The 26049-nt window shown below is 40.3% G+C and overlaps 1 protein-coding gene across 17 annotated transcripts in view; it reads right to left on the bottom strand.

The window, feature by feature from the left end:
- Positions 1–26049, bottom strand: part of NRXN3 (neurexin 3) — an 869162-nt gene that overhangs the window by 673012 nt on the left and 170101 nt on the right. For all 17 annotated transcript variants that reach the window (XR_008482993.1, XR_008482994.1, XM_054275710.1 and 14 more), the window contains one exon: positions 24355–24516. Coding sequence is in view for 15 of the 17 variants with exons in the window: in XM_054275710.1 (XP_054131685.1) it covers positions 24355–24516 (162 nt within the window). In the remaining 2 variants the exon portion in view is untranslated. The remainder of the gene's footprint in view (positions 1–24354; positions 24517–26049) is intronic.

Here is a 26049-nt window from a genome sequence, read left to right as displayed (position 1 = left end):
TACATGACTGGTTTTGCCAGAAAGCAGCCTAACCAATATTCTGGTCCCTCTGGGAGAATGGACACAATGGCCCTATGGGTCACATGAACTGCACTGGAAAATATAGTTTGTGTTAAACTGGCTCCAGATTATTTGGGGTCAGCTCAATCAACATAATTTGAAATGAAAAATTTGAAATAATTTGATTCAGAAAATACCAGAATGTTACACATGCACCCAGTTCTGAAGATTTCATGGATTTAGATTTTTAAAAAATTCATCTTACCAGCAACAGTGAAAACAAATGTCAGCTGGAGGAAACTCCTTTGGAATAGAAACTCTTAATTTCACTCAGCTTTACACTTCAGTGGTAAAATATATTTTAATGAGAACACTAATGTGTAAAGTCTTCTGTGAGAATACTGAATAGATATTCCTCACTCACAGATATGGAGTTTTTCCCCACAACCTACCTTCCCTAGTCAATATGCCTTGAGCCTGCTTTACTAGAATACCCCTGGAAGGGGCAAGAAGGAAGTCCAGTCTCCATATGCCAGGAGTCTCTCTGTTGAGGTTTCCAATGTAAGCAAAGCAACTGCTCAGCAAATTGTGCCAACCACAGCAGCGTCTTCTATGCTTTTGTCACTTGCCCAGCAAAAAACAAACTGAAAATATTTACCATTACATATGGGAGAGCACATGCTCGAAAGTGAGCACAGTTCAAGTAACAATGAGCTTACAGCCACAGAGGAAGCATTTAGTGGATTTAGTACTGTACAGACTAAGCCTGAAAGTGGTGCCACTGCAGCAGGATGGTGTCACTGTTTGTAGCTTAAAGCTGAGAGTGCTGCATCCCAGCATGTGTCCCTCCCTCAGCCTTCGCACAAAGGTCTCAGGGGCACTGACATCTCCCACCACCTGAAGTGTCAGCCAAAGAAAGAGGCATCCCTCCAGCTAGGCTCTCCTCCTGTCAGGGACCAAAGACACTCTGGGCCTGCTGAAGAACTCCCATTGCAGGATGATACTGTCTCAATATGCCTAGCCCAAAATACTATGGGATTTTAAACTTCATTTTTAATACCCCCTCTTTTTGCTCTGTGCAAAAACTTGTAAACACCGACATCTCTCCAGGATCTCTCCTCTCATCTCTCTTGAAATTCTATAGCATGGAACAAAGTTCAAATCCTCCACGGGTAGGATTCCCCCAATGTTTATCTGCACTGGGTCTTATGTTGTGTGAAAACAGCGGCATCATGACCTCACTATTTGCTTGAATATTTGCGGTAGAGGGCAGGGAATGTAGTTAATTCCCCACCTGAAAGAAGCATTATCAAGAGAAAAATACTGCCATCTTATAACCCCCAACCTGGTGTGAGAAAAAGAACCAGAAGCTCTTTTACATCTTTCTCTCATGCACATCTAAAACTCTCTCATCTATGACCTTCATCTCTAAGCTTTCAACACTAATAAAAGGAACAGGGGGATTTTTTTTTTTTTAAAAAATTCAATACCTGTCTTCTGTTTGGGACTGAGCCCTAGTTACCACAATGCCAAAAGGTCTAGCTCATCTGTTCATCCAGAAGCCACCCAGCTGCACCAGCCACAGCTTTAGCGCACAGCACAACAGTGAGAACAATACACCAATAAAGGGAGGCTTGGAATAGGACAGCTCCCACTCAGCTGCTCATCTGGTTTTATCTGGCCTCCAGAGAAACCCTTACTTTAAAAACTCTCCCGTGCCCACCACCTTTACAGTTTTCTTGGGGAACAGTATTAATACATGCAAAGAACCCAGTGGCACAACCAGGGTTCACCAAGACTATTGACAAAACTTCACCTTCATCCCTTGCTTTGACCTGGAAGCTGTGCTCTTGGAGTGCAAGTCCAGCAGCTCCTGGGGGGGATAGGGGAGCATTCAGCACAGTCGGAACTGCTGCCACAGTGAGAGAACTTGAGGGAAAGCACATGGAAGCAGAAACAAAAGCAAACACAGGTGACATTTTCCAGTGGAAGCACTGACATGAGAAGTAGAAATGGGAGACAGATGAGGACCTCAGCACCCAATTCAGCACCAGATTACACTTCCTTCCCAAAGGAGGTGGGCTGCTGCAATCAGCAAGAGAGAGCTCTTCAGAAAGGGGAGGTCAGAAATGGAGTCAGCACTAAACACCAGGCAAAAAAGACACCTGATTAGCTGGTTCCCAGCACAAAGGGAGCTGGAAACAAAAAGATCACGCCATTGTAGAAAGACTTTCTATGAGAAATTCCTACAAAGCAGTTTAAGTTACTCAGTGAATATTAGTGTCTTTGCATTAGTTTATTTAATATTGTACTATTTTCCACTCCTTCATTAAGGGCCTCTATCCCTGATTTTGAGAAAGTGAAAGAGGGAACTGAATTCATACAAGTCCATAGATGGCATGAAAGAATATTCCTTCTTCCTAGCTACTACCTTGCACTTAAGCTGGAGAAAATATATTGGTAACACTACTAATCTCTTTCAGTGTTGCAATTCTATAATAGAAACACGGAACAGTAATAAACCTTTCCCTTGGTTTGTTTACTTTTCCTACGGTGCCATATTAATGCACCCAAGCCTGGGGTTCCCGTCTTCTCTGTGTGGAGCTCAAGGAAGACTGATCTCACATCTAAGAAAGCTTCTTTGATATAAGACTAATTTACTTAGATTTTCTGTTTAGTTCAATACTGTCTTACTGCTTAAGAGTTATCTATACCAGATCTTAAGCAGAGCAACAGAGCTTACATTGCTCAAACACTAACAGGCAGAAAACAAAATCTGCTTTAGCCACTCTCTGGCAAGAATTTGCCTAAACCTTTCTGTTTAAGAGGACTTCCCATGCACTTTAGAGGTTTAAGTCCCAGCAACCTCTCCAACCTTTACAGAGCACTGAGGTACTACTGTGACAGCAGCAGTTTCAGAGCATGGTGAACTTCCATTTCTGGAGATGACTCATTTGGAAGAAGGGGTTGAGAAGAGGGCTCTGCTCTTATTATTACCCAGACCACGTTGACCAGAATATAGAAATGATTGGTCTCTCTGCCTAGTACTCAAAGAACCCACTGTTTCTCCTCTACAGCAGTTTTATTCTCCACTGAGCAAGCGCTGTCAAAAATAGCAAAATACATAGAAATCAGTCAGCCATTCTTTTGCTAATATATCAAGAAAACTTGTCTGTGTGTTTTACTGGCAGCTGAAGGGGGAAAAAAAGGAAATAAGAGAAAATGGCTGACATAGTCACAAAGCTTGAAAAAAGATTCCTGGAAGCAAGGACATATATTTATTCCTCAGTGCAGGACAGGTTGAATGTTTGGACATGTAATCACCCTACATGCTATATTTTTTGCCTAGATGTACTTACATATATTTACATATCCATATACTGTACATAGATGCACAAGAAAGCATATGTATTTATGTACAGATCTGCACTAAGGCATATATATGGGTTTATATGCATTTTTAAGCAGTACCTGCATGCACTCTACTGTTTGCGCATACATGTGTGCTCATCTCTTCACTTGTGATTTTTAGGCTATGCTGTTGTGATTTAACCCTAGCCAGCAACAAAGTACCACATGGGATGGGGAAGAGAATTGTAAATAAAAGGTAAAAACCTGTAGGCTGAGATAAGAGCATAATAATAATAATAATAATAATAGCATAATAATAGCACAATAATAATAAAAATAATAATAATAATGGAGACAACAAAGGAGAGAGGAATAAAACCCAAGGCAGACAAATGATGCACCATACTATTGCTCCCACCCACTAACTAACTGATGGCTAGCCCATGTTTATCCAGGACAGTAAAAGCAGCATTATAAGAAGGCACATCATCCGCATGCAGATCTCCACAGTCTATTCTTATGTAGCTGTATGACCAACAAACTGCTTGGCGTCTTGGTAACTGCTATCCTCTTCCCCTGAATGTAGCTCACAGAGCAAGAGCATTTCTTCTTATTGAACAACTGTGCTGGTTGGGGCTGAGATAGAGTTACTTTTCTTCACAGTGGTTGGTATGGAACTGTGTTTTGCATTTTTGCTGAACACAGCGATGGTAATTTAGAGATGTTTTTGTTATTGCTGGGGAGGGCTTACACAGAACCAAGGCCTCTTCTGCTTTTTCTACCGCCACACTGGTGAGGAAGCTGGGAGGAGACTCAGCCAGGACAGGTCACCCAAACTGACCAGAGGGATATTCCAGACCATGTGGCATCATGCTCAGTATAGAGAGTGGGGGGAAGCTGGAGGAGGGGAGGGATGTTTGGGGTGATGGAGTTTGTCTTCCCAAGTCACTGTTACAGGTGATGGGCCCCTGCTGTCCTGGAGATGCTGAACACCTGCCTGCCATGGGAAGCAGTGAATCTATTCCTTGTTTTTCTTGGCTTACATGTGTGGCTTTTGCTTTTCCTATTAAATTGTCTTTATCTCAACCTACAAGTGTTCTTAGTTTTGCCCTTCTGATTCTCTCCCTGACCCCTGCTGGTGGCTGCATGGTTCTCGGCTGCTGGCAGGGGTTAAAGCATGAAAAACACCACACAAGGATGGAGTTACCATTAGAGAAAAGACTGGTGGAAGTGAGATTACACTAGAATCCTTTCAACTGAAAATTCAGCCTTTCCACACCTTCAAGTATATCCAGAAATAAGATATCAGTTCAGAAGATGCAACTAACTTTGCTGTACATGACATTGGACTGTGTGCTCAATAGGACTTTGCAGGACCTAACCATGCTCCTTCATACATTTCTTTTTCTTTCACACTGGCATGGTCAAACCTGAAAGAAGCACAGAAAAGGGAAGAGGCAAAGAAAATGACAACAGGGGCTTTTAAGTTCAGTATTTCTAATGTAAGCTGTACTGGATCTGGCACATTATTGCCTACAGTTCTGTTCCAATTCCAAATAACTCAATGTCAGCCCTGGCTATTGTATTATTCCAAATACACAATTAAGGAAAAAAAAAATGTAAGAGCCACATAAAAAAGCCCCATGTGCAGAATATTAAGAGGAAAATGCTGAAAAGTACATTGTTAGAGAACATATGTTCAGCCCATGATGCTTCCCAGCATCAGCATCCCTGCCATTCCCAGGCAGTCATTGTTCTGCTTGGCTCAGGTCCTTCACATATAAGGCTCTCAAAAGGAGGGAATTGGTGGTGATGGTTGTGGCACACTGAAAGTGCTGCTGTTTTTTATACTTTACTATACTCTTTTTCCTCTTTCTTTCCCTACAGCAATACACTTTGAAAGGGTTGCATTTGTCAGCTACCCCATACTTCTCCATTTTGCTTTGGGAGCAATATAAACAGTAAACAAAACAGGCAAGTTGTTTCTCTAACTCCTCAGTCACTCTGTCAATAAGGTCTCTATGGTTTTATAACAGTTTCTTTGCCCTTCAAAGCACAAGAATCTCACACTGTTCTGGCATCCACAAGCCTGATACCTCTCACTGCAAACCCATCATGTGCATTGAGGTCTATCAACAGGTATTACTAAGGCTAAGAATTATTTCCCAAAAGCTTCTAAAAGGAAAGATGGCTTGCAGACATCTGTTCCAGATTCTACTAGTCTCTCACAAAGCCATAGAAGCTCAGAAGCCAGAAAAGAGAAAAGTTCTTTACTGTTGTTTCTGCACTGTGCTACAAATTTGTTTTGTCCTACATAGCTGACATGCCTCTTAAAGGCAGATCATCACCCTCTTGCCATTTTCTTCCTTGCTTATGCAGACATACTAAACCCTGAAATTCAAACCCTAAAATTAGTTTGAAGCAAGAAAATAAACCCCCTCATGTTAATCACATCCTGCAAACTTGGCTTGCATGTTCCTGTAAGAGGTATAAGATGCATAGTCACTGCCTTCTAAAACCACATTTCATTTTGCCAAACTGAACATATAATCTATGACACAAAATGAACATTACTATTACATTATTGCTACTATTACTACCATTGTTATTGATTATTACATGTTGAAGATACTGGTATAGACAGGGAAGTGAGGAGGTAGCAAGTGGCAGGTAGCAAACTGCAAGTGACAGTTTCTACTGACATGGAGAAATATAAGAATCATCCTCATCTATCAATTACCAAAAATTTAGGACTGCAGGCCTATTTCAATTGATCCCTCACACCAAAAAAAAAAAAAAAAAAAAAAAAAAAAAAAAAAAAAAAAAAAAAAGGCCAAGAAGAGGAAACACACAAACAGGTATATTTTCCTTTGAGGTTTCCTCTAACTTTATGGAAAAAGTGTTAATAATAAGGCTTTCTAGGTGCCAGAGAGACAGACTGGGGCAGCACCCTGAGGAAAGTGACACTGCCCAGAAACATTCTGTCCTACCTCAACTGAGCTACAACCACAGAGCAACCTCCAGGTACTTCAAAATAGTCATGCCACCTAAGCTGGCTTTTGGAAAAGAACAACAAGATATCTAAAACTCAGATTACTTATCACTTTGACAGGCATATAATAATATATACTCAGACACATTATTTCAGTTCAGGTCATTGCTAGATTATAGATTTAGGATCAAAGACTCTAAGCAACTCTCACACAATGGAACCGTATCTAAGCCTTCCAAATAGTGACTATGAAAAGAGCATGCATGCCTTGGTGCATAACCAATTGAACATGAAATGCCTTTGTAAAGCTGTTCTGAAGAGGACTAATTGGGATTCTTCAGTGTCAAAGTAGGAAACTATCAAGAAAGTACAAACAAGAGACAGCGATTAAATATACAGTACTAGTGAAACCATTTTGTAATTCTGTGGCCTGTTATCTTGCCTATGCTTTAAAAAATATGTTAAAAACTATCAAAGAACACAAAAAAACCTTAATCTTATACTGTACTGGGTGAGCTATCCAATGAATTCCATCTATTTTACCCAAAGGTAGGTTATAAGCTGATCCAAATCCACACGCTACAGGGATCTCTATCTGACAGAAGAGATCTGCTTTAGTTTAGGAGATAAAAGCATAATGATACAGCCAAATCACAACTATTCAGGTTGGAAGTAATGTGCAACGTGTCCTAGAGATCCAACAAAAAAATTAAGTCTTTAAATCACTATAGGATGCACTAATGGTTAAAATGCTGTATCTTGATACAAAAGTATATCATAACACCAAGATAGCAATTGTTTGTTTAAAAGGTTCAGCTTATATAATTTATTAAGCATGCAATATTTTTTCTCTGTCAGATATAAATACATGAAGAACCTAAGTGTTTATATCACAAGATGACAAAGTATTTTGCAATCCATGAGAATAAAAGAGGATGTTGATCAGCTACCAGGAATAAATATGCTTTATTTTTAATTTCACAGACTTGGGTCACTTGTTTCAATTTCTTAAAAGAGCTGAATGAGGAGATTTATTATCCAGTGGGGTTTATTTTTAATCTTGGAATAACAGAAAGATAACAGAAGAATAAAAGAACGATAATGTTCTGTGAATGTTTTAAAAAGCCAAACAGGACAAGATGTATAACTGTAGAAGGGTTTAGCCTGGAGGAAACATCAACCCTGGAGGAAATAGCGCAACAGCTTCTATCTGAAGTGCTTAACAAAAACATTAAAGGAGAGGAATACAATACTTACTGTCATTAGACCTTCCTGTGTAAAAGGAGCTTCTGTCAAATAAACCGGATATAATTCTAATGACAATGGTGAAAGAAGAGATGAAACATTTTTTAAAGTATTTAACTGAACACCAGAAGACAGCTCTGCTCAAATAAACAGCATACAAGAACAAAACAGGATGTAATGATAGAGAGATAGATAGACAGACAGATGTATCATCATTCTTCGGTTAACAAGTCTCACAAAGTATTTGTCAGTGGGGTAGCATAACTGATAAGAGGCATTTCTAATGCACCATAAGAATCTATGTTTGGTGCAGTGGTATTAAATATTTTGTCAATTCCCTAGAAGTAAATAGAGAAAGCACTGAAGCTGATGCTTGAAGGTAACACCACGTTTGGCAGACCACTGAACAACCTTACTGACATGTCAGTCATACAGAGTTATTCATAGAGCATGAAACCCAGGCCCTTTCATTCCAAGCAGCTTTTAAAACACTTGAATACTCAAATATAGAACCTTACAAACATGAAAGATAGACCATGAACTACAGAACCAGGAAGGGGAAGCTGCACTTTTGAAAACAATTCAGAAAACAGAGGAGAAAATGCAAGCTTCCAGTAAAACACTATGGGCAAAAGGGCCATACAGTCCCAGGACAAAGGAACAGAATAAGCAATATGCAGCATTGATACCATATGCACTGTAACTTTAGGTATAATTCCAATGTCTACATTTTGTTAAAGGACTCTAAAGAATTGCAAAGAGTATATCAAGCAGCTTCAATGTGATTTGAAAACTAGAATAAATGCCTTAGAGTAAAATACAAGGAGCTCAATTGGTTTAGTTTTTCGAAAGATGAATAAAGACTTGATTACAGCAGATAAAGGAAAGACAACAGATTTCTGAACCATCTTTGTTTCAGTAGAAAACTGCATCAAAAGAATCCACATTTAGGGGCCATTGTCAGACAAATTCCAAACGGATTAAAGACCCAATTGCTTTTGTAGTAGGAGGTGGTTAACCAGCACAACAACTTAAAGAGGTCCAAATGATTAGATTTAATGTGGGGGACACATAAGAAAGTGAGGCTTTATGTTTGTTGTTTATGACCACTCTGAATCCACATATAAGTGGGGATGAAGGCTGAGCTAGCTGGGTATGGAGGGGATTTGGGGCCTTAAAATTCTCTGACATTTTGAAATGTTTACATGCCACAAATCACTCCATTAGGAAGAGAAAATACAAGCATGGACACAGTTTAAGTAGCAGGCATTTTTATTCTGCTGAATTAAGCAACACATCAGGTGTTATGCCTCCTGGTTTTTATTCCTGATCCTGCCACTTATCCATTAAATAACTTTGGCCATGTTTTCATATGATTTCTTAGTTGAAAAAGTCTTTAAATAGTGCTACTACATGTAATTCTCCAAATAATAATTCTTTTCAATTAAGTCACTTTTTATTTTCATATATGTTTGCTATTAAGTCCCCAGTATCCAAAAAGCAAAGAAATCAAGGTGCAAAGAGAAGGGTTTACTTGTCCTTAAGACATCTTTAGCAGCAGTAAACAGAACCCAGAAAATGACAGTCACAGTCCCATGGAGAATAACTCTTTGTAGAAATGTTTCCAAGTTAATACACTGAAGGGAATAATGGCACTCCTGGCAGGAGAAGATGGACAAGGTGACCTGACAGATGTTTACTATTTCTACTATCTATTATTCTCTGGAGTTTCTCCCAGTAGGGTAAACACTTATCATGCCTTTTTTACACACCACCAGTCTCCACCTTTCTGACGAAGCAGAAAACGCTCCTTGGGTTTTAAGTCTTCTGTAAAAGACAACTCCAGATGAATTCAGTGCTCAGAAAAGGAGTCCAGTTGGGCAGTAATAAACCTTCTTAACAGTTACTTCCACAGTTACAGCCACAGGGAAAAAAATACAAATGATCACTGTCTGACCATTAGTCATGGATGGGAAAATCCCCAAATCCAAGTTAAGCCTTGAGAGCTGTCTGCAGCTACAACAGCCTGTAGTGATCTGGGGAAATTTTCCTATTGGAAATCTCCCTCCAAACCTTTACAGAATTCCCAAGTCCCTACATAGAAAGATCATCTTTAATGACAGACAAATCTTTTTACAATGCAGCTCAACAAGTAGAGCCGTAAAACTGCTTCTAATATCCTCATTTCCAATCAATTGTTTTGCAGGCCTTAATGGAGAAAAAAGTCACGCTGTTTTGCACTTCCCTGCAAACATCTGGGATTCATCTAGCCCTCCTTGTTTTGCTTTTCATTTAAAGCAACTTCCACAAATGTAGGCTGACTACACATATGAAAACCAGTTTTCATTCAAAGGGACATCATTACACCTCCTGCCAACATGGGGCACTCCAACCTTTTCTTAACCCTTGTGTGTCTTTTCCTCCAGCTCTTCCAACACATGTCACTTCCACATCTACACATTGCTACACAAACCTGTGTGCCAAATTTCACACCAAACTGATTCTCTGCTGCTTTCCCCCTCAGCTGTGCACAGGCCTTCAGCAACACGACCTTGCTGTGCAATACTGGCAATGAAGGGAGATCATGTGTACTATGGCCTCTGATGGGTTGTGGTAGTTAATAGAAGGCAAAGCAAATGGAATATCAACTTTGAAATACTGCAGGGAGCCTAGGAATGCTGTAGCTGTACCAGGAAATACTTGAACACAAAATTCTCCAAATTAAATTGGATCAGTATCCTATATCTGAAAATCACCTCCTCAAATACCCAAGCAAGTCAAGCAGAGCATCTGTGTGGCAATACCCACCCATAAAACCATTTCAGATTCCACTCATCTGGGGCCTGTGAGGGTCTGCAGAGACAAACTTGTGTCTTTGTATTTCATACACCATCAATATTTTTTCTTCTGTGATTTTTCCAGGCACTGTAATGTCCCAGTGCAAAGATTTCCATTACTTTAATTGCCATCATATTTCTTTTTGATTGTTCTGAAGTTTGCCCTACCTTTGTCTTTTGAATTTACACTTAATCCCTGTGTTCAGAAAGAAACAGAAAATACACTATGATTCCCCACTCCCATATCCTTTTTCCATCAGTTCAGTTACAAAGAGCCCCAGGCTGTACTGACAGCTCTTGTATAAAAGTCTTTCTAATGACCTTTAATGATCTTTGTTGCCCTTCTCCCCTTTCTGATATCAAAACAACAGGATAACAGTGTCCAGTGTGGGTGTATTTAATGACATCATTATATTTTCTGTTTTGTTCTTATTCCCTTCCTAGAAATGCATAATATTAGATGTGCTTATTTGCCCAATATTGACCACTGAGCAAATATTTTAAAATAATTATTTAATAAAACATCAGAAACAACTCAAAGCCCATCATTGCATATGCATAATATTGATTCTTTTCTCTCCCTCCCAATATAAACACCTCAATTTGTGTTTACACACATATAATTTAATCTGCTATTTATTTGTCCAGACATTCAGCATTACTAGCTCATGCTCTGCAGTCCTGCAGATAATCCTCACGCAAAAATTTTCATTCTCAGTAAAATGTATGCTGTCTCCATCCACATTTCTTTCCACTAAATACCACTAATGAATCTTCCGACCTCAGCATGGATCCCAGATGACTTCCACTTTGGCCCTCCCACGGGAACTATTTAGTGCATTCTGTTTATTCCATTCTGGTTTTTACCTTCCAACCAGTTCTTCCTCTGTGCCCAGATCTTCTTTATCTGCCATTGCTTTTTCAGTTCCTGAAGAGCCTTTTGGCAGGACACATCACTAGAAGACTTCTGAAAGCTAACTACATTTGCCAAAACTCCCCTGACCACACAACTATTGTGGCCTCAATAAAACCAAGGAAGATGCTGGCTGCAACAGCTCAAATACAATGCCAGTACTACTCTTAAGTCCTTGGCACCACCATCAGAGATTGTCTGCTGCACTCCCAAAGAACTGGAGTCTGTGGAATGGTTTTAAGGGGAGTATTGTCACAAAGCTGATGGGTTAGATGGGTGTTTGAGGAGGCAGTTTTCAGATCTAGGCCTTTGACATGGCTCTTCACATCAAGCCCCTCTCTAAATTTGAGAAATACAGATTTGATAGATGAGGAATTGGTTTTATGGTTGCACCCAAAGGGCTGTGGTCAATGCCTCAATGCCCAAATGGAGATCAGGGAATAGTGGGACTGTGACTGTTCAGTACCTTCATCAATGACATAGACAGTGTCATCAAGTGCACCTCCAGCAAGTTTGGAGATGACACCAAGCTGAGTGGTGCAGCTGACACACCTTGAAAAATGGGATGCCATCCAGAGGGACCTGCACAGGCTCAAGAAGTGGGCTCCTGGGAACCTCATGATGTTTAACAAGGTCAGCTGAAAGCCCTGGAGTAGATGCAGAGGAGAGCCACAAAGATGAGCAGAGGGCAAAAGCACCTTTCCTATCAGGACAGTCTGAGAGAGTTCAAACTGTTCAGCCTGAAGAAGAGAAGGCTCTGCAGAAACTTCATTGCTGCCTTTCAGTACATAAGGAGAGCTTTTAAAAGACAAACGTTTTTGCAGAGCCTGTTGCAATAGGGCAAAGGCTTATGGTCTTACACTAGAAGAGGGTAAATTTAGATTAGATATAAAAAAGAAATATTTGATTATGAGGGTGGTGAGGCACTGGCACAGGCCTTCAAGAGAGGTGGGATGATCCCTGTAAATATTCAAAGTCAGGCTGCATGGGGCTCTGAACAGCCTGAGCTAGTAAAAGAAGTCTGTTCATTGCAGGGGGGTTAGATTGGATGACCTTTAAAGGTCTCTTCCAATTCAAACCATTCAATGATTCTTACCAAAGGTGCCCTCATACATACCAAGTTTTTCCCTTAAACTCCAGTTGCAAAACCTAAGAGGAGATCAACATTTAATTGCCTTCCTCTGCTGGATGCACAGGCAAATCCAGCCTGCAGGAGAAATGTGGAAACAGCTGGAATCAAGTTTTTAAAAACCATCTGTGGTTTCCATACAGACACAAAACTCATAAGAAGGGATAGAGTGCTTTAGAAAACACACTTGATGTCAAAGCTGTCCCTTGAATTATTAATGCATAAATTTAAGTGAAGCTCACAATAAGATGAAAGTTATTAACCTAATAAGTTACATGCATAATTAATTTCTCCTATGATATGTGATTTGTGAAGTTCCAACAAAATGTGTCACAGAGGTTGTAAACATGAAAACTAGCCTGAAGCCAGAAAAGCTAAGCATATGCTAATTAGAGAACATATGAGAAATACACAGTAAGGAAAAAACTGAGAAGAGAGAGGAAGTGACAGCACTGCATATCTATGTGGCATACTAGTGTCAGTTATGAACAAGAACTAGGCTCAGACAAGGAGGGAGAAGCAAGCACACTAAACCAAAAGAGAATGCAGGCATTCAGTGTTCTCATTATCTTAGATGAGGCTACTTTAAGACAAATCAGCCCTGAAATATAAATCAGGGAAATAGAGGAAAGTGCTCAGCTGACAGCTTATCTTGTTAGCTGAACACTGAAGCTGCAGAGGAGGAATCCCTTCTTAAATAAGAACTCTAAATATGAATCCTACTTTCTTAGAGCTTTGCTTTGTAACCAGTTTCAGTACTGCAATTGACTGTTTAGACACTATCTGGACAGAATAAATAAAGTGGGCATCCCCTGTAATATCAACTACTTGAGAGAGCTAACAAACACAACAGCCTTGTTCTTTACAAGTTGCAAGTCATCACAAGGATCCTAGCTTATCAAAGTCTTGAGAAAACTTTTACTTTTCTATATGTGGTTTTCTTCACAATCCTTTACATCTTTCAGAAGGGTGGTATGGCAGTCCCCCTCCTTTGGGAGACTACAATGAACATTCCATTTAGTCAGTCACCATAAGGGATTATATAGGGCAGCTGCAGAAATACACACATGATTATATCAGCAGCACTAGGAGAACTGATTTCACTTTAGCATCTCACTGGTCTTCTCAAGAAAAACTGTTGTTTTGAAGACAGCCATAAAACAAGTAATAGAGTGTGAACTGATCTTAGTTAATTGTCTATTTGCTAGGACAACCTAGGGAGGTTGTCCTAGCATCACTGAAGCTGAAACACAGGCTAGAAACCCATGTCAGAGGTGTGAGAGAACCAGCCTCTACATAACCAGAATAACCTCCTCTACCCACTCAGATATTGAGCTCATAGTACCTAAAACCTCCAAGTACCAAACCTCTCAGGCTCTGCTGAACTTTTAAGTCAGCAGTTAACAATATTAGGGAAGCACTTAGCTTCCCCGTTTTGCTGCTCATGCAGTAATCTTGTCAGAGATAGGGAAAAATTTTGTCATCAGAGCCTGTTTCAGATTGTTGCAGTGGTTTGGCCAGTCCAGCTGCAAACATGAAAACTATTCTGCCCTCCTAGCATTTCATAGCAATGTTTTAGTCACCTCAAATGTCTTGCATTCCATAGTCAGATCCTTTCTCTGATGGAAGTTCAGAAAGCATCAGCATACTTATCTTCATATCTGTTCAGGGCTTCAAACCCACTGCAACACTTCACAGACAAAAACAAACTGGAAAAGGAATACTGGAAGGCAGCTGAGCAGCAGAATCAGAATGGTATGGACTTGACCAGCCTTCTGCAAAACCACTGGCTTCATTCCCTGTTGCTGCTGCTGCCTCATGTTGGTGAGTGCATGCAAAAGCAGATTCTCCACCCACCTCCTGCCCCAATCAGGAGAGCATCTTGCCTCTGGCTGGCATCTCACTGCATTCAGCTGGAGTGAAAAAGGGAAATCTCAAGGACAACCAATCCAGCCAGGATGTTCTGCCAAGGTCCTGTTCCTAGCTGAGGAAATAGTCCTCTCAATTTTTCTCAGCCAGAAAGAGAGAGAGAGAGAATGTACACATACCCCCACCCCCATTATCCTAAAGCCCGCAGGTGCCAGCAATCCAAATAAACGTAGAGCAATTAACAGAATTAACACAGCTTTAAATAGCTTGGCACACCAGATGCGGACTCCTAGCAGGGTTCTATAAAATGTAAAGTTATTACAGATAAAACCATTAATCATCTGTTCAGAGACTTGTTCTAGATGCAAAACCCATTTCACTTAAAATGGCTAATAATCAGAAAGAAAGGCACAGATTTAACAGGAATGATTATGCCATTCTCAAGCCCCATTTCCAAATGCCATTTTTCATCTCTGCCACCATTCCCAAACCTCTGTGTTCCCTCTGCTTGTTAATGCTGATACAGTAAGAATGCTTTGCAGGCATCACTCACAATTACCTGTCAGGGTGCTGAAAATGGGATGCCACCTCTAAGCCTCTTCCATTTGGGATAGAGGAGGTTAGTGACTTGCACACTACACATTGCTGCTTTCCTGGATGCAGTTGCTACTATTCAGTTGTGTGTCACCAGCCCCATGCAGCTCACAGATAACTGGTGCTTGCCCTGATGAATTAAGTGTTGAACTGCTAAGATTTATGCTTAGAAAATACGAGCATTTGAATATTCCCCACATTGTGGCAATGTGAAGTCACCAGTAGCCCCCATATGCAATGTCACAATCCTCCTGCTATTCCCTTAACACCTACTCAAATAACTCCCATTTACTACATCTATGTCTAGATAGCTACAAGAAGCAGAGGTCAGGAGCTGACCCTAATTCACCTTTGAGCTCTGATGTTACCATTTCTAACACTTCCACTTATGGAACCATAGCTTAAAGAGCATTAAACCCTGTAAGTAGCAATTGAGAGCTAAAATTGCATCCTTCTACATATCTATATTAATCCCATTGATTTGCTTAGGAATCTAGATACATACACTGTTAATTCCAACTAAATGAATCCTGCCTGTGCAGCTTGCAAAAAGGATAGAGACAAAACAATCCTAAAGCACAAATATTCAGTGCAACAGTAGAACAAAGCCAGAGAGCAGCAATGACAAAGAACTAGAACAGAGAGCATATCAGAGAGGATACAAAACCTGCTTGTATTATACCAAGCCTGCTGCCTTTTCCATGCAGTTCAAATAACAAATGCTGCCCATAAGCTGCCTGCCCACTCCTGTGCTCCTCACACTTGACAGCTGGCTCACTGCTACAGAGGAGTGGCAGACCTGGGTGGAGTTGTTCAGCCCACTCACTCAACATTCAAACTTCATCATCTTTTCCTGCCTCCCTTGCTGGCACAGCTGAGCAGCCTGGATTTTTGTGGTGGGTAACAGCAGCTCAGTCATTCCCCACTGCCCACAATACAAATTTCATAGCAATACTCCAACTTTCAGGGCGAGTTTGCTGCTCCCAAAGAGGGGACAATTGTCAAGTAGCTGAAAATGCCTGTTTGATACACATGTGTATATAAAACAGAAGAGTCTTTCAACTTGTCTCATGAAATTTTATCTTTATTGGCATATGGCTGTCCTGACTCTCCAAAACTACTCCCATTTGTATTTCTGTCTGACAGGATAAGGATGGATCCTTAGTCATCTCTTGAGTGCAACATAACGAGCAAGAAATAAAAATATATCTCCTATTTATTTTCAGTATTCATCCAAACCAAGAGTTTACTGATCACAGTGAATGACAAAGCCAGGTAAAGCAAAAGAGGCTCATTTACTTTCAGTCCAAGATGAGCACATCAGACTTTGGACAGCTAAGTTAAGATCGCAGCATTCATTAGGATGGGACCACGTTTGGCTAACAGCATTTGAGAAAGACAGCCAGAAATCTTTATCAGAGTAATCACGAGAGTATCATCACTGCTCTGCTGATGACTTTGGACTCAGCTACATTTGTCCATCAATATATCCTTAGTTTGCTCACCCTTCAATGGGTAGAGATTAGACCACAAATTTTTGTAAGGATTTTTGTTTTAATATTTAATAGTTACCAACTAACTTTATTATATGCACCAAACACAGGCTATATTGCTCCAATCCCCATTACATTTTCTGAATTTGTTGATATAAATATAGTTCTACACCTGTAAACACTCTCATTTTCTGAACCACAGCACATGGCACACCCCTTGCAGCCACAGAAGCTCAGCAGGAGTTAGGTTCATTTTGCAGCAAAGAAAGCCTGATCCTGTAGATCCTACTGCAAAGCAAGCACAGACGGCCACAACACCAAGAGTGAGAGTCACACGCAGACTGCTCAGTCAGGATTCAGTGGAGTGCTCCCCTACTGGTGCGACACCACTACACTGCCCAGTGGTGACACCAACCTCTGCTGCTAGTTTCCTCCCTAGGCACCTGTTCCAGTGGCAGCTGAAGACAGGTGAACTCAGTTAGACCCTACTTTGCTTTAGTTCCATAGATTCTCTTTAGCTTGCAAGTACATAGTTCAAACAGCCCTGCAAAAAGAAACCTCTTACACCTCATGCATAGAAAGATCCAGTTTCTATGTTTGCTCATCAATGCTTGCTTTAGAAGGTATGCTCAACCTACATACATATTATATTATTCAGACTTTGGCTATTAATTACTTTAGTAAAATTTCTAACAGTGCAGTAAGTTTAGGAGTGGCAGTTTTGATGCCACTGAACTGTTGACATGTGAATTATCCTTGAAATTAATCCTCAAAAAAATGTGTGCTCAGACTGACCTAGAATGCCTACAAGATGCTGTTTGCTGACTCATAGGAGCTCCAGAGAACAAAATACTACAATGTATTAAATGTGAACTTAACAAGAACCTATATTACTTTAATTTGCAAATAGAACTATAAAACCAACAAACAAACAAAGTTTTTACTTCTAGATTCATTATGGCTGTAGGACTCTACATCTTTGCTACATGAATTGCATTAAAGAAAGAATTTTAGAAGCCTAGAGATTTTTTCAGTACATGGTTTATAAAATAACATCTCCTCCATCTTTTGTCCCAAAGCTAAAAACTCAATTCCTGTCTTTGGACTTCCCATGTTTTAGTAATTGAAAAATTATTCTAGCACTTCATTTTCCTACTCCCTTCACTAAAGATGAATTTCATTAAGCCATTTAAAATTGTTTTCATTCTTAAATGGAATACTTTTCATGGATCTATGAGATAATGAGTAAACTTTCTACAGTCATGAGTACATTACTCTTCCACTTTTCTATGTATCTAGAAACATTTGATGAAAGAGATTGATCAATAACTGGGCTTTAGCTGATGTTATTTTGCAACAAACACTCATTTAATATCATTATGCCAGCAAAGTTGTTGTTACAGATGCACACGAGCTAAGGTAACCAAGTTCTTTCAGTGTCATGCATGAAGCAATTCAAAAACACTATCAGAGACCTTACTTTGGTAGAGTGGGCAAGAGCTAAGCTGCATAAGGAACAGAGGATTTGAATAACCCCTTAGCTAAAGCAAAGCTGCAGCTAATACAGAAATATCAAATGCAAACCAGCCCAGGACCTAAGCTTATAAGTCTTACCCAATGAAAAGACACTACCATATTTCCCTCCCCATCTATTGGTCTACTCAGAATTCTCTCAGCATCTTGCCTCCTATTGCATTGCTCTCAGTTTCCAAATGCCTCCATTCCCACCTCAAAATTAAATCTTTCCAGAAATAACTGGGGATTTTTTCTTATTAGCTTAAGAATGTCATCAGCAGCCACTCAAAATGCTGGCCTGCATCTCCAGTGTTTTGTGTTGCTACAACAGTGGTGCTTGAAAACCTGATGAAGGCTTTGTGTTGGATGCTCTGCAGATGCACAGAGAAAATGACTGACATTCCTGACTCCCAAGACACACACTGTACAGCTGCAACAGGATACTGATCCCCCACAGCAGCAGCAATGCAATTGGAAGTTTCAGAGGCAACCAACAACTTTACAGACCTCTAGATCTGGAATCTTAGGAATCAGGGTCATAATCATCATCCAGTCTATTTTGAAGGCTCTGGCAGAGAGTATTAATGAGAGACCAAGACAAGAAGAAGTAATTTTGAGGAGTGAAATAATATTCAACCTTTGGTTGTGCTTTGTCTGCTCCTACATAGTGCCATTTGCCTCTCCCTTTCTTTTTCAAATGTTAAATTTATTAAATAATGCAGATAGAAAGTAGGCGGGCCCAAACACAGTTTGGAGTAGCAGTATTGGTTTAACTTATGTGGGCAATTAGTACCATTCATTTAGTAACTTCCTCCACTGTACCTCAGTGCAATCCCTACACTGTTGATTCCTGATTCTCCTCTTATGCATTCCTGGGATTCTTTCAAGTCTCTTATGGAAGGGAATCTTGAGCACCCAAAAGCTTTTAGGCTTAGGGAGAGGCTTTTACAACTACAACTTTGTCTGTCTGCCTGTTTTCCTCTGCCTCCAGTTTTAGGCTGCCTTCCCTCTGCACCTTCAGCCTTCTCCCAAGTGTGACACTGCAGTCAGAAAAACTCATCCCCAAACAGAAACCACATCATCACTACACATCAAATAGTCCTGAAAAAGATGTGGCTTGCAGATAGCATCTGAGATTTACATACAGCAACTGGGCACACTCATGGACCATTTTGAAATCTGGCTCCTAGAAGTTAAATTGCAGACAGAAATCATCTAAGCTTTCACAGCTTTCTCCCATCACAGACAGATGGTGCCTGACCCCTGTAATAATTTCTGCCATATTCCACCCATATGCAAGCCTCAGTGCTTCCATCAAGCTGTTACTACCAATCAACATTTTTCAGAATTGAGATTTTAATAAAGCATTGATAGAAAAATGTGAAGATTTCATAAATTCTCTCATGAATATCCATTCTATAGGGACCACCTTAGGCTCCTCTAAAGCATCTCCATCTGTACCATTTAAGTCCCGCTCCAAGTAAATCAAATCTCAGTGTCTGGCTCCCTAACCCCAGGAAATATTCTGATTCTCTGCCTTCCCTAGCAACTGGATATTGAAATACCAATTTCCCCTCTTTGCCCACACAGCTAAATTCCTACCCTGCCACTTTCCATCTCCATCCTTAATTACTAAAAATTCCTCCCTAAAGCCCCTGATTACACACAAAACACAGCTGTTTCTTGTTACCTTTCTTGTCCTAACCCTTTCTGGCCATGGAAGTTCCATTCAACCCATTATTGTAGTCTCTTCCCTTTCCACCTTCAGTCAGTGCTTCTCCCTTTTTAAAAATCACTATCTGTTAAAGCACTGTTACACCTTCCTTCCTTGACACCCATTAAAATTATTTCTGCTCAATTGTCTCAAGAGGTGTTCCTGTATCTTCTCCTATCCCATCTCCATCTGTTTCATCCATGATGGGAAATGTGCCAGCTTCCAAGATTTTCTCTAGAACGATTCATCTTAAGAATGAAGGTCCAAAAAACCTTAGATTCTATGCAACTGTATTCAATGCAAAAAAAACTTAGATTCCATGCAATGTCTGTACTTCATGTATGTGCACTACCCTATTTGCATACCCTGTATGACTATTTTCCAGTCTCCTTGCCTCATTACAATGTCAGATATACTGCAATACTGCCAGGATGGCTATGGAGAAGTGCAAAACAAACATGGTTCACCACACATAGGGAACACTTTCACTCTGATAAAAATAGAGGAAAAATCCCAACCTGAACTACACATTAAATACTTGTATTTACGATTTAGGTATATTACTGCTACCAACTTAGTGGAATCTGTTCAGTCAAAACCTATAGCCCCAAAGGAAAGAAGAGACATGAGGGGATCTATTCTATGGTAAAAGGAGGTACCATTAGGTCAGAAATTGTCTGACCTAAAGAAAACATTATCTAGATAATTAAGTATTTAGATTACTTTTAGGAAATATTATATAAATACTACAGCAGAGGAGCCCTGAGACTCTTAGTTCCTTGCCAGGAACACATTCTTAGACACTACATTTCCCTCTAGCCAAGGCTTACACTCAGCTCACATGAAGTACCTACCCTGCCAGAGCTGCCCCTCCTCCTGGCACCAGCCTGGGCTGAGTGGGGAAGTCCCTTCCTGCTGCAAAGGGGCAGAGGAGGTCACCAGGCACTCTGCCCCCTGCCACTTCAGCACCTGCATGTCCTCTCAGAGGAAGTGGGAAGGCAACAAGCCACTCAGGGAGCCCTGTTAGCCCCATCAGTGTACTCTCAGACTGATGCAGTCTAGAGGAAATACAAGAGCTTACAGAGGAAAGGGTGAAAGTTTCACCTCAAATTTTGCAAAAACCCATTTACCTTCCTAGGAAAGTAACACACGCCTAGAGCCAGTCTTGAATGAATGCAGAGACCATTCTGCTGTAACACCTTCAAGAGAACAGCACAGGGCTTGGCAGGACATTCTCCACCACTAAAAACAGCAATCCACTCAGGGGTGTGTTGTGTCTCTGGTATCAGCAATTACTTAGCTAGGACTTAACTATGAAAGAAGAGCTTTGCTCTACTAGAAAGCATAAACTCAAAGGAATAATATTTTGTAATAGTCTACCCTACCACTTCAACTAATTTTCTTAGCTTAGGAAATTTTTGTTAAAAATCCAAGCTCCTCCAGTACTGGGTAACAAGAGACTGAGCATCCTTTTTGGCTATGGAGAAAAGAAATGTAAGTTTGAATCATAAGCTATGGGGATAGATTTATGAAATATGCTGACAAATGTTATTGCAGGGGTTCCATACCCTGGTCTCCTATCGCAAAAGTTTCATACCTTCTTAGTGTTTCTCGTAGGCAGCTCCTCAGAGCACTGACTCTCTCTTCTTCACAAAGTGGCCAACTGACTTCAGTTCCCTTCTCAACCAGCCAACCCACTATTTTATAGCACTCTTCTTCTCACTGGCTACAGCTGTGGCCTGTTAAAGCCAGGCCTGTTCCTAATCTTTGATAATTGGCCCAGCTGCAACTCCTTAAGAGTAAGATTACTTTCTGCATTATCTTTATTTTCTTATATTCTATCCCCCTACAGACAAGCTACACAGAAAGCCAAGTAAAGTTCCCCGTAGCCAGTTCTGGGACCAGACACATGATAAGCACACAAGCACTGCACTAACCCAGTTCTGCTCCTCCAGGATCAAAGCTCATTGAAAGCATTACTGGACCACTGCTATAAGTGGGTTGCTTTTAAGCAGACCATAGCTCTAAAGCAACCATCAAGTCAAGACATCTGTTCATACACATCTCCTGTCATTGCCTAGTCAAGTGAAGATTACAAAGCACATTTTGATTATCTGTTTTCTTCCTCTCATGCTTAAGCGGTTCCCTGGGTATTCCTTCGCACAGAACATTATGAGCCTGGGATGACTATGTTGGCGGCTCTTAGCACATTGTGCAAGCTAACAGAATACAAATGATTATATAAATAAAGCTGCTGAAGATTTTCTTGTCACTGCTTTTTTGCTCCATTGGCTTGACTTAAAGCACACATAAAAATGGCCTCTGCTAAGTGTTATGTTCATAGCATCCATAAATAAAATTTAGATCCTGATTTAAAGAGACACTAAGAGGCTGTATCTCCTCCTGATTTCAATCAAACCGGGATGCTCAGCGCCCAGGAAAATCAGACTCAAGGCTCTATAAATATAACCAGATAGATTTGATCTCTGTATGGCAGCTTGTATTCAATCAGCAAAGTTTCATTTCCTATATAAGATGCTCACAAACTCTTCTGTAGCATATGTGTACCCCTTTCATCCAGAGGTCAGGCAGGAGAGCAGCTTCAGACCCTAAAAACTCTTCCTTACCAGAGGAGAGGAAGATAACACATAACATACAAACCCTGATACCATGAGTTGAGCATCAGTAGGATGATGGCTTGTCAAGGCAATTACAGCCACAGAAGAACATCTAGCTCAGCACTGCTGCTTCCATGACTCCTATGCAAGCTTTTTATAACACTTTGTGGAGACATCAATATCTGTATCCCCATTAATCACAGTGATAATCACAAATTGCATTAGAAGAGAGAAGAAAGAAGACAAAAGGTGACTGTAAGCCAGCATCAAAACTACACTGTACCAAGTTTGGGATTTGGACAGAACTTATCTTTTGTTTTGTCTAAGGATTTTTTTATCAAGGATCACTATTTTGGTTCCTGCTGCTATCCAGGCAGTCCAATCTCTATTACCCATGTTTGAATTTTCTCAATGCTATGTGGAAAATGCAGCCAGCCAAAGCATGACAACAGAGTTTTCAGAACCAGCTAGCTCTTTCTGACCAATGCAGCCACTCAAGTGCACCAACTTAGCAACCCAGTTTAAGGACCTAAAGATCACAGCTGTCTGTCTCAAATACTGTTAAGGCCACAGAATGACTTTGCCATGAGATGAGCACAGGATGGAGTGACATGATAGTGCTAACTCCAGGCAGAGGTGAGATCTGGTCAGCACATCCTGGGTAATGCATTCAGACAAAACTTCCCACTGTGGAAAATTTTGTATATCACTGGTCAAAAAAAGATCCCAAAGATCCCAAGTTATGGGACAAATGGCACCTATGACCACGGAGGGACCCCACCCCCACCTCCCAATCCCTTCCCCAAATATGCCTCCATGGATACCCGGAACTTGGACTGTAAATTAAGCCACCACGACCAGGAACTTGAGATAAGATAGAGGTGATTCTATTGTCCAATTGTTATCTCAAGCCTAGGGGGATGTAAACAAAGCTGTGAGAGCAGAATGTATAACTCATAATGGACATAAAGAATGTAGAAATTATGGGCCATAAGGGAAGCAATTATGCTGAATCAGCTTGGACTGGGTAAAAGGTAATTCCATCAGGGGGAGATTCTGACTGCTGACTCACAACCCACTAACTCAAGAAACCCACCAACTGCAAAAAACAGAAAGACTGGGCATGGAACTAATTAACATTGGAAGCAAGGGAATTATTTAACCAATAGAATGAAAGATGTGTGTAACCAATGAGCATTAACTCCTTTGTTTGAAAACATATATAAACAGTGAAAAGTTTTGAGTGACCTCAGGCCCCCCACCACTGAGAAGCCTAGGGTGAAGAAGGACCAATGGGACACCACTATGACATGGGTGGTGACTATCTTCTGTTTAGTCTGTCTCTCTTTTTCTCTCTTTTCTACTTCTTTTTATCTCTCTACCTCACATTTCATGGTTCAATAAAATCCATACTATTGACTTCAGCATATGGTTTTGTTTGCACTTTAATTCAGGAAGAGGCATCTCTCAATAATGATGATATAACACACTGTATACTTCATGTCCACATGACATGTGATTGGCACACCTCCCTGACACACCCTCATGCTGCATTGTCCTTGCAAAATTTACACTTTTTATGCTACCTTCTGCCTTCATTTTTCTGTTTTATTCTATTTCTGTATCTTCCCGGAAAATTCAGATCTAACTATACTCCCAGGTGAAATCCAGGATCTTAAAAAGTATTCTAAATAAGCTTCTGATTATGATTTTTTCCTCTCATAATGCCACATAGTAATCAAAGGCCATTTGTCTTTTTATGATGGCTATTGCCATCATAAATGGTGCCTAGAAGATAGTAATGCTTTCTTCTGAAGTTCTAACAGCTTAGAGAAGAAACCTCTTCTACTACCATGAGTATTTTTTCTATTATCCAAGCACTAGAAGTATGATTTTTTTTCCCTTAAGTTCATGAGATTTCCAGCCTTCTGACCAACTGAATGACAAGTTTATCTTTACAGAGCTGTTGCAGTTATCAGTATAAAATTAGGCATCAGGGAAAGAATCAATTGTGTAAGGCAGAAAAGAGTGATGACTTTAGCAAAGCAAAAGCACAGAGACAAGAATTAATTTCAAATAGTTACCTCTTTGAGGCAGCCCATGAAGTTATTGCTTACTGGAGACCCAGGTAAATCAGCAGTACTGGGGCTCCCTCCCACGTAAAAGAAGTCATCTGAGCCCAGCATGGTGTAGTCCTCCTGTGTGTAGCCCGTGGTGGTAAGGATGCCATCCACAGAGATTGTCACCTGTTTGAGGGACACAATGGACAAAGAAAATCCCAGCAATGACCTTACAATCCAGAACAGAACAACTTACCTCCCCTACAATTTTATGCCAGTTTTAGTAAGGATTTTGTTGAGATTTGGTATGCTTTTTTTTTTAGTTAAGTTGAGCTCTATTTTCTGGTCTGATTTTCCCACAGAGAAATGCTTCAGCATCTGCTTCTTCCCTTTCTGGTGCATCAGCACTCTCAGGCTTACCCAGCAGCCTATCCATCCAGATGCTTTCCATCTATTCAGGCCAGAAAATATAACTGTCCTTGAAAGACATTTCTCATATTAGCTGATTTTATGATTAATTAGAATTTATTTTAATGATTACAGTTAGTTATGGTTGTTAGTAAAAAAAAAAACACTAATGAAGACGAGGTTGGTATTTTTTATTTTTTAAGTTTCTTTTGCTCACGGCACACTGACAGTCATGCATTCAGGGATAGGGGAAGAGGGAACTCACTTTCAATACATTATGGATGTGCATGCCATGTACCTGGAGAGACACACACCCACCACCCACCACAAACAAACAAAAAAAACAGAAAGAAAAAAAAACTGAGAAAACAATTTTCAAATTAACCCATAACCAAAATATAAGCAGAAAATAAATCAAAATAAAATAAATCAAAATAAATCAATCGCACACCAACAAATGTAATAGAAGTGGATATGAGAAAGAAAGCAAGAAAGAAAGAGCTATAAAGCGTGCACACACTGCACTTTGACCTGTCATGCCAATATATCTGAGGTCCAGAAAGATGACAGGAAAAAAGCAAAATAGAGAGAGAGAGAGAGAAGGAGAAGAAAAAAGGAGAAATGACCATTTCACCCTCGCATGCAATCAAAAATAAAAATACCAAACGAATTCTATAATAACAAAAAAACTCAAAACGAAACAGAAATGTCCCCAAAATCTCTAACCACAAACACATGGAGGGTGACGGGTGACAGAAGGAAGGGGTGGGAGAGGAGGAAGTGAATTTGATGTGTTTTGCTTGATGTTGTTAGTGGTTGCAAGGGAAGATGGAGGAAAATAGATCGAGGCCAGGAGGAGACGGGCGAGTCACCAGACGTGGACATGCCATGCAGAGTGTGTACTGAAACAAACAACCGGCTGAGCTCCTGTTGGCCACGCAGGTAGAGGTCAGAGAGAGAGAGAGAAAGTGAGAGAGAGAGCAAGAGGGAGGAGGAGGGAAAAAAGCAGAAGGAGGGAAGTGGGGGAAAATTATGAGAAAGAGGACAACTCTGGCCAGTTTGCCCATAATAGCCATTGACAGAACAAAAGGGTGAGAGAAAAAGAGAGCCTTCACCACCATGGACTAGAGGCCCTGCAATGGTTCTGATCTAGAAACCTTCACAGTAAAAAAATCATACTAAACTAAAAGCCAAGAAAAAAAGCCAAATGCAAAAAAAGCAAAAGAAAGAAATCTGAAGTCAAAAACAAGGGACAAAAAACCCCAACAATTTATCACCAAAAAGAAAAAGAACTGAAGACAGAGGTGAAGA

The sequence above is a fragment of the Melozone crissalis genome, unplaced genomic scaffold, assembly GCF_028551555.1.
Source record: "Melozone crissalis strain CALT ecotype California unplaced genomic scaffold, PUWL_Pcris_2 ptg000018l_1, whole genome shotgun sequence".
NCBI lineage: Eukaryota > Metazoa > Chordata > Aves > Passeriformes > Passerellidae > Melozone > Melozone crissalis.
Note: the sequence above shows the minus strand (reverse complement) of the source record. Positions and strands in the feature narration are given on the sequence as shown.